The 14,455-nt window shown below is 32.6% G+C and overlaps 1 protein-coding gene and 1 long non-coding RNA gene across 3 annotated transcripts in view; one reads left to right on the top strand and one right to left on the bottom strand.

The window, feature by feature from the left end:
- Positions 1 to 3,428, bottom strand: part of LOC145277631 (uncharacterized) — a 41,454-nt gene extending 38,026 nt beyond the window's left edge. The window contains exon 1 of the long non-coding RNA XR_013868185.1: positions 3,302 to 3,428. This is a non-coding gene — a long non-coding RNA (uncharacterized LOC145277631). The remainder of the gene's footprint in view (positions 1 to 3,301) is intronic.
- A 65-nt stretch (positions 3,429 to 3,493) lies between these two features.
- Positions 3,494 to 14,455, top strand: part of LOC145277630 (uncharacterized) — a 195,434-nt gene continuing 184,472 nt past the window's right edge. For both annotated transcript variants that reach the window (XM_080129188.1, XM_080129189.1), the window contains exons 1-2: positions 3,494 to 3,968; positions 9,732 to 9,779. In XM_080129188.1, the coding sequence (XP_079985314.1) occupies positions 9,747 to 9,779 (33 nt within the window). In that variant the 5' untranslated portion in view covers positions 3,494 to 3,968; positions 9,732 to 9,746. The remainder of the gene's footprint in view (positions 3,969 to 9,731; positions 9,780 to 14,455) is intronic.

Below are 14,455 nucleotides of genomic sequence, written 5' to 3' on the forward strand. Positions count from 1 at the left end.
ATTTAAAATGGCGGCCGACTCTCTCTTTGACACGGTAAGTTTGGGAAAAGGAGTTAAAAATAAAAAAATATGCAAAATACTGTTAAAAACCCACCGAATATATGTCAGCCTTCAGCCTATGTCACGGTAACATATATTGAGTGAGTTTGTAACCATATTTTGTCTAGTTTTTTATTTATAACACTTTTTCTCAAACTTATTGTGTCAAAGAGAGAGTCGGCCGCCATTTAAAATTTTCCAATACATCGGTAAACATTGCATGTTTTTCGAGCTGAATAACATGTTACATTGAATAAAAACACAGATAATTCTACCCTTTGCGACCAAGGCCGCCAACCCCCAATATTTCCTCCTGTATCAGAAAATATGCTATGTGATATACAAATATCTGTATGTGATGTTGCCAAGCTAATCAAGAACCTTGATTCCAGTAAAGCAACCGGCCCTGACGGTATTCCAATTATAGTACTCAAAAAACTTCAACCTGAACTAGCGCCCATACTTACAAAACTGTTTAAACGTTGTCTTAAGGAGAATTGCTTCCCATCACCCTAGAAAATCTCATCAGTATGCCCTGTATTTAAGAATTCAGGCGATCGTTCATCCCCCTCTCAGTACAGACCAATAAGTCTCCTGTGTGTTATGAGTAAGTTGCTGGAATCCATATTAAATAGAGAAATAGTCAACCACCTCAGCAAGAACAACCTTCTTAGTGACACACAATATGGTTTCCGCTCTGCAAGATCTACAGCAGATGTGCTTACAGTTATATCTCATAGGATTAGCGAATCTCTCGACAGAGGCAACCTTTCTAGGGCAATTGCTCTTGACATATCAAAAGCCTTTGATAGGGTATGGCATAAAGGTTTACTTCACAAGATATCCAGCTATAGTATAGCTGGAAATGTCTTCTCAATTATTAAATCATTTCTTTCTGATAGGTTCCTAAGAGTAGTAGTTGACGGGCAAAAATCAGCAGCTCACAGTATTAATGCTGGAGTTCCTCAGGGGTCCATCCTGGGCCCAACTCTTTTCCTGATCTACATTAATGATCTTCCAAATCACATCCTTACATCATTTGTAGACATTTTTGCTGACGACACTACCATCTATGATAGCACATCTAAGACAGTAAACGACCAAGTTCTCTCCGATTCTCTCTCCTCTGATCTTGATCACGTTGTACAATGGTGAAAGGAGTGGCTGGTTACTTTTAATGCATCTAAAAACCAAGCTTCTATCTTTACATCATCAACGTTCTGATCCTCATCTGGCATCAATTAAAATGAATGGCTCTCGTCTTGGGGAGGCCTCAAGTTTTGACAAGCTTCTGGACTTGACCTTTACTCCTGATCTTAAATGGAATACGTACATCAAATCTGTTGCCAAGGCCGCTGGAAAAATGGTCGGATCCTTCTATCGATCCAGTAGATATCTCACTGCTGATGCAATTCTCTATCTATATAAGAGCCAGATACGTCCAAGTATGGAGTACTGTTGCCACATATGGGCAGGGGCTGCTAGAAAAGATTTGTCCTGCCTTGATAGAGTTCAAAATAGACTTCGTGGCCTGGTGGGAGATGTCCTTTTCTCTTCGCTGCAATCTCTATCTCACAGAAGAGATGTTGCGAGTTTGTCTCTGCTTTATCATTATTTTCATGGAAAGTGTTCAACTGAGCTTCAAACCTTTACAAGAAACACTTGTCTAGCTGAAAACACTATCAATAATTCCCCCCACTCTTTATCTGTGCCTAAACCTAAACATAGATTCCATGATCAAAACTTCTTTCTTAGAACTGCATGCCTGTGGAATTGTCTTCCGTTTTCCTGCTTTCCAGCTGTGTATGATATGGTTGTCTTCAAGTCTAACGTGAACAAGTTTCTGATGAGTCGTTCCACTTAAGTTAACAAATTTACCGAACTTCCATTACTATCGATTACTATATTGTCCTTTTGACTGCTGTACACTCTTTAACCCTTATCCTTGAGTGGTCTATCGGCCTTGATAAGTAGTGCCGCCTATGTAAAAAAATAACAAATATATATATATATATATATATATATATATATATATATATATATATATATATATATATATATATATATATATATATCCAGTTAGGTAGAAAAGTAACTTATCTTGCCTTTGATAATATTTATTTGTTATATATTTGTTTTTTGAAAACTTTTTCGAATCTATGTGTACAGTAAAACAAACCCCAAAATTTTATTTTTAATCTGAAAGTTAAGTTTGTAATCGATGAGATTAACGTAAAAAAAAAAGGTATTTGTACAGTTTAATGAAGACATTAAAAAATGAAAATATCAAAAAGTTTAAAAATTGAAAAATACTGAACTCGTCATTCAATTAATTTCATTACTATTTTTTAAAAAATATTTCTATTACTTTTTATACAACTTTAATAGTTTATTTTGGAAGTATAATCCATAAAGAAAATAAACAACCCACCTTTAAAAGAGAAATTACGAGTTTTTTATATTTTATTTGCAGTTTCGTGTTAGGGGTGTCAAAAATTCCTACAAAAATTCTGATACACCTACTGAAGATCTCCGAAAAAAAATTTCATTTAATTTGATCGAGTAGTTTTTTTTTGTTATAGCGGAAAAACACGTTCTTATGAAAGCGCGTTAAAGCGTGGCCTTTTAAGACGGTCTTGGTTAAAGTCAGTTTTTATGAAATTTGTTAAACACGCCACGGGGAGATAACTCCAGTTAAAGCGCCGGCACTCCCTCCCCATCTTTAATACTAACTTTTCTTCCTAAAAATCAAACCTTTTTCTTGGTATCATAACAAATTGTTTTTCGCTGTAAAAAAAAAAAAACTACTTGATGAAATTAAGTGAATTTTTTTCCGGAGAACTTCGTTCCATAACGGATACGTGCAATAACCTTTTTTCGATATTTTCATTTTTTTTTTTTTTTATGTCTTGATTAAACTGTACAAGTACCAAAAAAAGAAAAAAAAGTGTAAATTGTGAATTTAAAGGTGGGGCAATCTCCTAAACATCCGCAAAAAGTAATTTTTTTCGATACCTCTGTACAAAGAGGCCTATATCGGCCTAAATTCTTACAATTGTGATTTACGGAACAGACCGGAAATAGTCTAACCGTCGCTGAATAGCCCCCTACATCAAAGTGGCAATGTGCCTTGTTGGGGGTGAAAAATGTAAAAAAAATTAAAAAATTAGCACCGACATTAATTGAAACAACTTTTTATTATTATTTTTTTTCGCTGATTAGAGTCCTCTATAAAAAATAGATTTAATAATTTTCTTCTTACTCTGAATGGTTGCAAAAGTTGGCATCATCAATGTCGTTTGCATTCTTCGATAGGAACAATTCAGACAGTCGACAATAAAAAGGGGAGTGTAATGCAAAGGAGGAGAGCCCCCTGAAACAAAACAATACAGAAGGGCGATAACTCGATCAAGACTTATAGTCGAATGGAGTTATTGGTCGAGTTATCGTCCTTGGCCGTTTAGTGTTTACTTCCTAAGATTTTAGCTCGAGTGGCTAAGTCACCAGCAGTAAAAGATAAGGAATATTTATCGGAGCCGCCATTATTCTAGAAAGTAACCCCACAAAAGTACGAAAATATCTACCTCCTCGTGAACCTTGTATAAGTGATATTCGAGAGACTTTTGAGACTGGAACACTATTCCTTTATTTCAGAACGAGGCCCGTTGCTACACGCGCATTTATTTTAATATTTGATAAATGTCTCTTGTATTTTTTAATAAATTAAATTCATGCGTCTTTTATGATGAGAATATCACTTATAATTAATCCGAATCAATATGAATATAACTGTTTTCTTTTTTGCGATTTAAATTTTTATTTGGCAAAAGAAAATGAGGCCTAAAACTTGTCGGATGAAGGAATCGTTTCTTATAACAACCTCATATTTTGTAGTTTTTTAGTTTATCAGGGTTTAAGATATATTTCATGTAAGTATATTTTGTTTGTTTTTAATTATTAATTTTGTATTTTATCCTTAAAATGTATAATGTCGTATAAAATTATTTTCTCCTATATTTTGAAAAATATATCCTATATTCTAAAAGGGGAATTCCCAAACTTCTAATATGAAAACTGGATCTAAAATTGTTCAAGTTTTGTAACTATTATTTTTCAAAAATATTTTTTTAAATTAACATTAAATGGTATTAATGTATTTATTTCAAATACCCCCCCCCTACCTGCCCGCCTAAAAATCACTTTTGACTTGTTACTCTGCAGACCGTACTGAAATAGGGTTTGTATTACTGTACACATAGATTCGGAAAAGTTATCAAAAATAACAAATAAATGTTATCAAAGGCAAGATAAGTTACAAACATTATTTAACCACTCTGTCTTAACATGAGGGGACAACATTTTATAATTATTCTGTATTTTCAAGTCACAATTTAATAAACAAAAGATACAGTAAAAATTTAATTTAATTTAAAAATCCTACCTAAAAATGGGTCCTCCTATCCTGCATATAGCAACGCACATGGTTCAGTTAAGAAAGGCGGAAAAACTTAGATGAAATGTTACGAAATGAAATAAATATGTGAATTGGGCGTTCTGCAAATCCCGTGGGGAGGCATTGTAAATAGGAACAAAACGAAAACGTGGCCAGAAAAAACGCATAACAAATAAATGTTACCAAACGCAAGATAAGTTTACTCTTCTACATATCTGGATAATCTTTCGATGTTTTAACTTATTTGAAAACGCTTGTCTAAAACAAAGTGTCGAGTGTTATGTCAGAACAAGAAAAAATTGTGAATATGACACGATTATGTTTATTGTTGCCGTGACATTTATTCGGTGGGTTTCTACCAGTATTTTGTTCAAAAATTCAGTATGTAAAGTTAAGACGCCGGAAGTTAACTCTGTTTACCTAAATATGAAATGGAAGCCACTAAACGAAAAACGAAACCATATGGAACTACTTCGTGTTTTATCATGAAACAATTAAAAAGACAATATTATTTTATTTTTTTTTACATTTCTATAATTTTTTTTTTTTTTTTTTAATATTTAAAATACATTTTGTTAAGGTAGCAAGATCCGGTCCGAAAATCCAGCCTCGTCCCGAATTCATGGAAAGATAGACATGGTACTCTGTCACCGGTATCGAGGCAGAATCTAGCCTCTTTGAATAAAGTACCGAGTTGTTCACTTTGAACAACAGAAAAACGGAAAAGATGTAATACAACAAATAAATGCTACCAAAGCAATTCAAAGTATGGGCCCCCAAGCAACAAGCAGTTCAAAGAAATTTCGAGTATTTATTACTATAGACAACATTTTAGAATTAGATTTGTTTTTAATGTAGAGTTTTACAGGGTTAATTAACTTTTGAAACTGTTTAATTGTAAAAATATTCGGTACTCCTTGGGCGTTGAGTTCCATGGCGACCAGCAGAAAAATTTAATGGGTAAATGTTTATTTTAACTACAACAGAACACCGACCAATAAAAGTTGGTTTCATTTAGGTTTTCGGGGTCGCTGACACCGAATCTGATATTCAAACCCGTCGCAAATTTACCGTTTGCATGGTATTAACCCCTGAACCCTCGCAACAAGAAAGTTTTTAAAATCAAAATGTTGTTCATTTTTCTGTTACGTAGTTTTTAATGCTTTTTTAATTGATCGGAAAAATTATCCCCCCTCCCCCATGTAAATACAATTTTTGTGAAAAATTAAACAGTTCTTCTGCTCGGTGTATGTCGGCGCGTTACTTACGGAAAAACGGTAAATTAAACTGTTGAATGTTGTACAAGTTTTATAATTGACCCCCTCTCTCCAAAAAAATTGAAAAAACGAAAAATAAAAATGCTTTTATAGACCGCTCGTGAAAACTTAATTTTTTTAGATTAATTAAAAAAGCATCAAAAGCTACGTAACACAGAAAAATGAACCACATTTTGTTTTTGAAAACTTTATTTTAAATGTCTGCTAAAAAATTCTTCTGCGATGTGACAAGTCACCTTACTATGCGCGTCCATGTGCGAACGATCATGTAAGAATAGCATAAACGATGGCGGTGAGTTGGCATAAAATAGTGCGAGGGTTCAGGGGTTAATACCATGCAAACGGTTAATTGGCGACGGGTTTGAATATCGTTCGTTCGCTGTCAGCAACCCCGACCCCCCCCCCTAAATTTTATTGGTCTGTGTTCTTTTGTAAAGTCGCCATGGAACTCAACGCCCAAGGAGTACCAAATATTCTAATTCTTGGAACTGTTGCATTTTTTTTTTTAAATTCAGTAAATATTACTTTACACCGACCACTCTAATTTGGTGTTCTAGGTGTATTCAAGGTCACTGACAACGAATCTGATAATCAGACCCGTCTCAAATTTATCGTTTGCATGGTATAAACCCCTAAGACCGGGGACTACTTTGCCCCATTTCACCGCCTTCATTCATACTACGCACGATCGGTTCTTACTGAAATGTTTATTCGTGCGCAGACGCGCATAGTTACTTGACGTTTCACAAGGTGCATGTATACATGGCGGACATGTTAAATGACAAATATTTTTCATTAAAAAATGTTCATTTTCTGTGTGTGTTATGTAGTTTTTAATGCTTTTTAATTGATCTCAAAAATTGTTTTCATGAGTGGTTTACAAAAACATGTTTTTTGTTCTTTTTTGGGGAAGAGTAGAACTTGTGTAGTTTAACAGGTTTCTGCAGTTTAATTAACCGTTTTTCTGTAAGTAAGGCGCTGTTATTTCCATGGCAGGTGCTCGTCTGAACTCCAATCTCTGGTCCCCCCTCGCCAATCTTTCACGAAAAACACCTGTCTAGCTGAATCCACTGTGAAAAATTTCCCCCACTCTATATCTGTGCCTAAATCAAAACGCGGATTCCATGAACAAAGCTTCTTTCTTAGAACTACATGCCTGTGGAGCTCTGTTCCGTCTGCCTCCTTCCCACCGGACTACAACTTGGATGTCTTCAAGTCCGTTAACAAATTCCTAATGAACCGCCCCCTTAAGTAAACACATCATCAAATCTCCACACTAACGTAATGTACTTGCAATAACCCTTATCCCTGAGTGGCTTCTGGGCCTTGATAAGTGGTGATCACTGTGTAAAAAAAAAAAATTTTTTAAATGAAAAAAAACATTTACCGAGTAGAATACCGTTTAACATTTCACAAAAGTTCTGTTTACATTACACTACTTGTCCTGGATATGACCTTAAACTATATACAGTGGTGAGGCCCCAGCTTGCGGGCTTGGGGGAGTGTGGAGCCACCCTTTAATTGCCATTGCTTCCAGGTCCACTCTTACCCGAAGTGGTAGTACTTGTTAGGGTCCCAACTATGGGTTAAATAGAAACCGACTTGAAAACAACAAATATAATCTATTAAAAAATTTTTCTTCCGAATCTTTGGATTCGGCATTAAATAACCTGAAAAGGGTTGATATGCCGTAAAACAAAAACAACTAACCAACCAACATTACACTACACCCCGGCCCCTCAACCGCCCCCTCCCCAATGTAAATAGAATTTTTGTGAAATGTTAATCGGTATTCTACTCGGTAAATGTCGGCGCCTTATTTATGAAAAAGCGGTTAATTAAACTGCAGAAGTTCTATAATTGAATACCCCCCAAAATAAAATGTTTTTGGTAACCGCTCATGAAAACAATTTTTTAGATCAATTAAAAAGCATTAAGAACTATGTAACACACATAAAAAAAAATAAACCACTTTTTTTTTCTTTTTTTTTTTTTTAACTTTATTTCAAATGTCCACTAAAAAGGTTCCTCCGCGATGTGATAAGTCACTTCACTACGTGTGTGCGCATGCGAATGCATCATGTAAGAAAACACTACTTAATGTGGTGAAATGGCATAAAATAGTTCCAGGTTCCAGGGGTTTATACCTTGCAAACGGTGAATTTGCGATAAGTTTGATTATCAGATTCGTTGCGACCTCAAATACTCCTAAAAAAACAAATTAGAGTGGTCTGTGTTCTGTGGTAGTATAAGATAATATTTACCAAAAATTCTAATTCCTTGAATTGTTTAATTAAAAAATAAATCTAATTCTAAAATGTTTTTTTCTTTCAAATCAATCCAATAACCGACTAAATGTTTATAATTAGGATAAAAAATATCAATATACTCTGATAAAAAGAAAAGCAAGGAAATTTTTTTTAAAAAAGCTTCCCATTTCATGTTATTAAAACTGAGAAATATAATGCTAAAAATTTGTTTAAAATAAAAATAGAAAAAAAAAGCAGTTTTTTTTTTTTTTACTTTTGACAAGTATTAAGAAAATTTTTTAACTTGATTGGTCAATTATTATGAAGGAAAAAAATTATAAAGCTAAAAATAACATATTTCACCATAAATAGTGTTTGTAATTATAATTTAATTCAATTATTTAAAGAAAAAAATGTATTTGCCTGTCTAGTTACATTAAAATTCATGAAAATGCTTGAATAAATATTTAGATGTGACTGGGTTCCCATGCCATCCAAGATGACGACAGTAAGCACATGGTTCCTAAAATGTATAAGATCATGCTAAATAATTGAATTATTTGAATTTATTTAAATATAAGGTAATTATATTCTAATATTTTTTGTATATTCTTATAGCCAATCATAGTAAATTTTATTTTTATTTAAACATAAAAAAGTTTGATTTGAAAAACTTTTTAAAAAATTATTTGTTTTTGTTGACATTCAGTGAAAATTGGGTCAAACACGTTTTTTTTATTTATTTATTTTTTTTTTAACTTAAAATTCTATTAAAAATTATAGAAAAGTATTATATTATGTTACTTTTAACATAATAAACTTCAGGGTTTTATCTTTCTGGTAAAACCAAAAGTTATTCACAAATAATGGATTTTAATAGATTTTAATAAGCTTTAGAAAAAGCAGTTTTCGATCGATTGGTGGTCACTAGGCATCGATATTAAAAGCCTACTCCTATTTTAAATTTATTAAAATGAAATTTTTAATATACCCGGTCATGGATATACGAGCAACTACATTGAGGTTAATTGATGTGCATATTTATTTGAAAAACGGGCATTAATTACTTATTCATTTTTATGGTTCCTTATTAGATGATTGATTTCATTTCACTATTACGCTGAATTCTATTTATGCATAGTTTCTACATTCTGCATAATTTCATAGAATTTAAAATAAAAACATTCTAGCTTACAGAAGTGATCTTATCGGTGTGTGTGTGTGCAAAAGTCTCTAACAAACTCCTCTCTGAATATTAGGTCTACAGGGTTGAAATTTGATATACATGGTATTTGGATCTGTAGCGTACTTTAGATTTGTTTCTTTTCTCTAAGGTGTGAAATCACCACCTCCTATATTTGATGCTTGAATTTCTAGTATGTTTGTCTAGAGAGACAACCTTTGCCCCCCCCCCTCTCGCTTCCATCATGCGACCTGCGACCTGCAGTTGGGTCTATTTCCGTTTGCTGCCAGGTTATCCTGACATGTACTGTGTAACCCTCACCAATAATTATACTAGTTAACATAATCTCTACTTATAGGGTCCCAACATATAACAGGACTTCATCAAACTACAGTACTAATCTCATCCTATTTTTTCTTTTCTTTCCATACTTCATTTTATTATGTCAATTTCCCTTTTTTCAGAGAAATAGTGAAAATATGAATTTGTGATAATCTTTATAAAAAATTTCCCACTTTTATTTTTTACAGCCTTGAAAAAGCAAGATGTCACGCTATATGAACCTGACTGTTATAGAGGTGAAAAAAAAATGTTTTTCATTTCAACTTGTATTTGTTGATTTTTATATTTTGTCCTGCATTTGGAACAAAACGGTAGCCAGTAGTGAAACTTTAATTTGGGAGCTTTGAGGATTCTGGAGTCATCCCTAAGTTTCTACTACTCCAAGATGCATTCATATCTATCAGTTATAGAGTATTCTTTAAAATATATACTTAAAAAAAACAAAATCTCTAAATATTTAAAAATGTAAAGAACTTTATATCAAAATGACACAAATTAGCATAAAATAACCCAAAAGAGGTTGACATGTCATGCAAAATAACAATGTGGTGAAACTATCCGAAGTAATAATAATGTGAAACTCACTACGAGTGATGATAACTAAGAGTAAAATAAAAATTACTTAATACTCCTATCAGGTCATGACTGACTGAACAAGAACAATTCTACTCTCATAAATGGTTTAGTTCAACATTCTATATTGGTTTGTGAGTCCAAAGAGATGCATCTGAAGAGGTGAGATTACATTGGTTGAAAGAATGTAAATACCAATCAAGATAAGAATATAGACTGAATAATGCAAATTATCAATCTTCAACTTTGGAAACTTAGCTGAAAACATGTAACATGGCACATATGGTGCGTGTGTGAGAAAATCAGCAGCAGCCGTAGGATAGCTGGCTAGCAAAAATATTAGCAGCAGCTGTTAAAACGTATGCAAATTTGCAAATGTGCACACGCTGACGTCATGGGAAGAAGCAGGAGAGTGTATTCCAGGGAGTAGGAATGGGTGTAGTTGAGGGCGAGAAAGCACTTGCTATGGCCGGCGTCAGGTGACGGGAAGACAGTGTTGTAAAATGTGTGGGAAAAGACTTTTGAAAGATAATGTAATGCATTATTGCTAGACGAACCAAGAATAAATGCATTTCATTTGCACTTTTAAAAAAAAATACTGAGTAGGATTTTTATTTTATTTCATTTTTTTTTTTTGTTTGTTTGTCCTTTTGTGCTGGTACCAGAGAACATATCAGTCCAAGCGGTTGAACTGTAAGGGTTGAGTGTAATGGCCATGTTGCAATTAGATTGAAGCAGATATTTATATATGCTTCAGTCTCATGTTTTCAGTCAAAAGACCTTTTTACAAATCCATTCCCTTTCCTAAAATAAAAAAGACAACATACCATTCCACTTAAACTTATTAGAGTGACTGAAATAGGACTTAGCTGATGAAGCACCGACGAGAAAAAGACTGTGAGTACATAGTCCTTTTCTCGTCACAAGCAACCAGCACAACAGCCAACAATGGCGACTAATATACCGTAATAATTTCTTTTTTCTCATTACTAAAATTCTTTTCCTTTTATATTCCTCAAAATCTTGAATATGGGTTTTTTAGAAATAAAATTTTCCCATATGCTAATGCAAATCACATCACTTTCAACATGTTTGCTTTTCAGTTGTGTTTGTGATACTCGATTAAAACAACCTAAGCACAGGTTCTAATTGCACTAAACACCATTTATTTTCTACTAGTTGTATCTATGCAGTATTGCTAAGTAGTTTTACTTGAATTTTTGTTTTCTTTTTATAATGCAGAAACATTTTTTTTTTCCAAATAATTTGCTTTTGTTCCAATCAAAATGAAGTAACCTTTTTTAAGATGGCAACCTTTTAAAAATAATTCCATCCCAGACAAAGTATTTTCTTAAAAGGAATTGAACATAATTATATTTTCTTAACAACATGCCGTAACAATCTGCATTCAAAACTGATGTACCAGAATCGAATATTGATTTTCATCATCGTCATCAGTTTACCATCCATTTTATGTGTTAGCATGCATTGGACAGCTTTAAGAAATTGACTTTCGAACTAACTTATCTCTGGCCAGGTCTTTATCCCTCTTTCTCTCAAGTCTATTTTTATCACTTCCGTGTTTTTCTTGATCTTCTCCTGGTACCTTAACAGTTCTATGTCTACTAACCCAAGAACGTTCATCAATTCTTTCAATATGACCGTATCATCAAAATCTCCTGTTCTGCACACATTTCTATATACAATATATTCTCACCTGTTTGCGGTTTCCCATTTGCAGCCACGCATATTCGCAGATTAGTCTCTCAAACCTAGTGCATCTTATGCCAGTACACCAAACTAGCATCATAAAGAAACAAGACAATCTCTCGACTTTCCTGAAGAAATAAAGCTTTTTCCTTAAGTGCTTGAAGATAAGTACTTAGTTAAATGCTGTAAAGTGGCAGCTAAGCTGTGCTGTACCTTAATGTTATCATCATAATGTTGCACAGCAAATTTCATTATCATTTTATTACAGGGTTCGCATAGGCTTGAAAAGTCCTTGAATTTTAACTTTTACCTTAAAAAGACCTTATTTCTATTATTGCCTTGAAAAATCTTTGAAAATATGGAAAATGTCTTGAAAAGGCCTTGAAAATCATATTCTTTATGCCCAGTAAAATTTGGTTTGAAATATTAAAAATAAAATTGCAAAATATATTATTTAATATATATATATATATATATATATATATATATATATATATATATTATAATAGAAAAATGCGAGTATGAAAAGTAAGACTAGTTGTTAAAACTGGAAAAGAAAAGGACATATTCTAGTAAAACATATAATAAATTTATAACTTAAAATATTGCAGCATTATGAATTGATTATATGATCTTATAAATTGAATTAAAAAAAATTCTTAATGCTGCAATATTTTAAGTTATAAATTTATTATATTTTTTACAAGAATATCTTGTCCTTTTCTTTTCCATGGTTAAGCTTAGCCATATTACTTTTCATGTTCGCATTTTTCTATTGTAATCCATGATTTTTCAGGCTTCCAGTAAATTCACTTGTTCTTTGTTTAATTTCAGTCTTATTTTCTTTTCTTTCCCCATAAGCATAACATACACATATGTAATAAAAATGTACAGCACTTGTCTGCTTTTGATAAACTCCCCCACCCCAATTATCTCCCTTTCATTCTTTCTGCTTCACTTGTTACTGCTCTTTTCACAAGAGCGGTGAATTGGTAGCAACAATGAAGCAACGTTGTTGCTATGGAAACCAATCATAAACAACGTTGCTCACCTCCTTACATTTTTTTACGATTTTGAACAACAGTAAATTCTTCATAACTTTTGTTTTACTGAATGAAAATTGAAAAGTTTTTTCCACAATATAGCTGAAAAGGTGATCTATAAGCTAATAATTGTTTGAAATTTGGTCGAAAAATGAATGAGCAGTGAAGCTTTAAAGCAGTTTTAAATGACTAAAACTGTCACTTAATCATATATTCAAACACTGTTTGATGATATATATATATCATCAAACACAGTGTTTGAATATATGATTAAGTGACATATATATATTAAATTCTTTAAGTATTAACACATGGATACAAAAGTTATGTCCCATTATCACAAAACAATCTGATGTTTTCCATATAATAACGTCAGGTAGTTTCATGATAAAGGGATGTAACTCTTGTATCCAAAATAAAGAAAATTAAACATAAGTAAAAACGAACACAGCATAGACCAATCTACAATGAGGGAAATAACATTGAATCACGCTTGGTAGGCCAAATATGTGGGTCAGGGAATGTAAGTATGATTGCAAACAGGCATATTATTGTGTATATAAAAAGACATTTGTTTTGATCAAAATGGGTGAAAATGCATTGAAATTGCATATGGCTGACACTAAACACAAAATGAACGAAAGCTGTAAATAGTTGACCAGTTGTGTTACGCATTAGAGAATTCCATGTAAATGACTGTATGACTTTTAAAACTACTTCATGAAATAAAGAATCAAATAAAAATTACTTTTCCTATTGTCAATTAAGTTTTTTAGTTTATTACTAGCATTTCAGCCCGGCATTGCCCGGGTGTTTGGAGGTGTATGTTGAACAGAAAAAAAAAAGCGGTCAATTTTTTAACTTTTATTCCTATTATGACCCCTTAACATTTATTGTTTGGGGCTCAAATCAAGTTATTAAGTTAGATCCATGTTCAAGGAACCTATATCTAAAATTTCAAGTGTTTAGACCCAAAATTGTCGGAGTTTGGTAGAGTTCTCAAAGATTAAAAAGTTGAACTTTGACCCCTTAACAGCCAAATTTCTGGCCGAAAACCAATCACAAAGATTTTCCCAAATCTCAGTACCCTGTACATCAAATTTCGAGTCTGTAGACTTAAAATTGACAGTTATTGCATAGGGAAATGTACAGACACACACACTTTTATAGATATATAGATTGTTTTTATATCAATGTTTGTTTTGAAAACTTTAATTTTGTTTGAAGAAAACCTTGAAAGCATTGAAAAATCCTTGAAAACGACATTGAAACTCTGTACGAACCCTGTATTATGATAGTTGTTGAATGCACAAACAATATTAATTTTTTTTTTTTTTCAATTATTATTGCAATACAGTACAGTTTTTTTATAAATGCATACATTGTATTTACAGTACAGTTTTTGTAGCCGCGTATTAATATGTTGAATTGCATATTATTACTAACTGGTACTGTACTGTCTTATTACTACCTGAACTGTGCGTATTGTATTTATGCAAGTTTGCCTTTAAATTTATTCCCCTTTCTGTCAATTCTAATATGTTGTGCGCATAGAAAATTATTTTACAGTATGGGTAACTATGCTA

Source organism: Euprymna scolopes, chromosome 6 (genome assembly GCF_053919585.1).
Source record: "Euprymna scolopes isolate OS-2025 chromosome 6, ASM5391958v1, whole genome shotgun sequence".
Lineage (NCBI taxonomy): Eukaryota > Metazoa > Mollusca > Cephalopoda > Sepiida > Sepiolidae > Euprymna > Euprymna scolopes.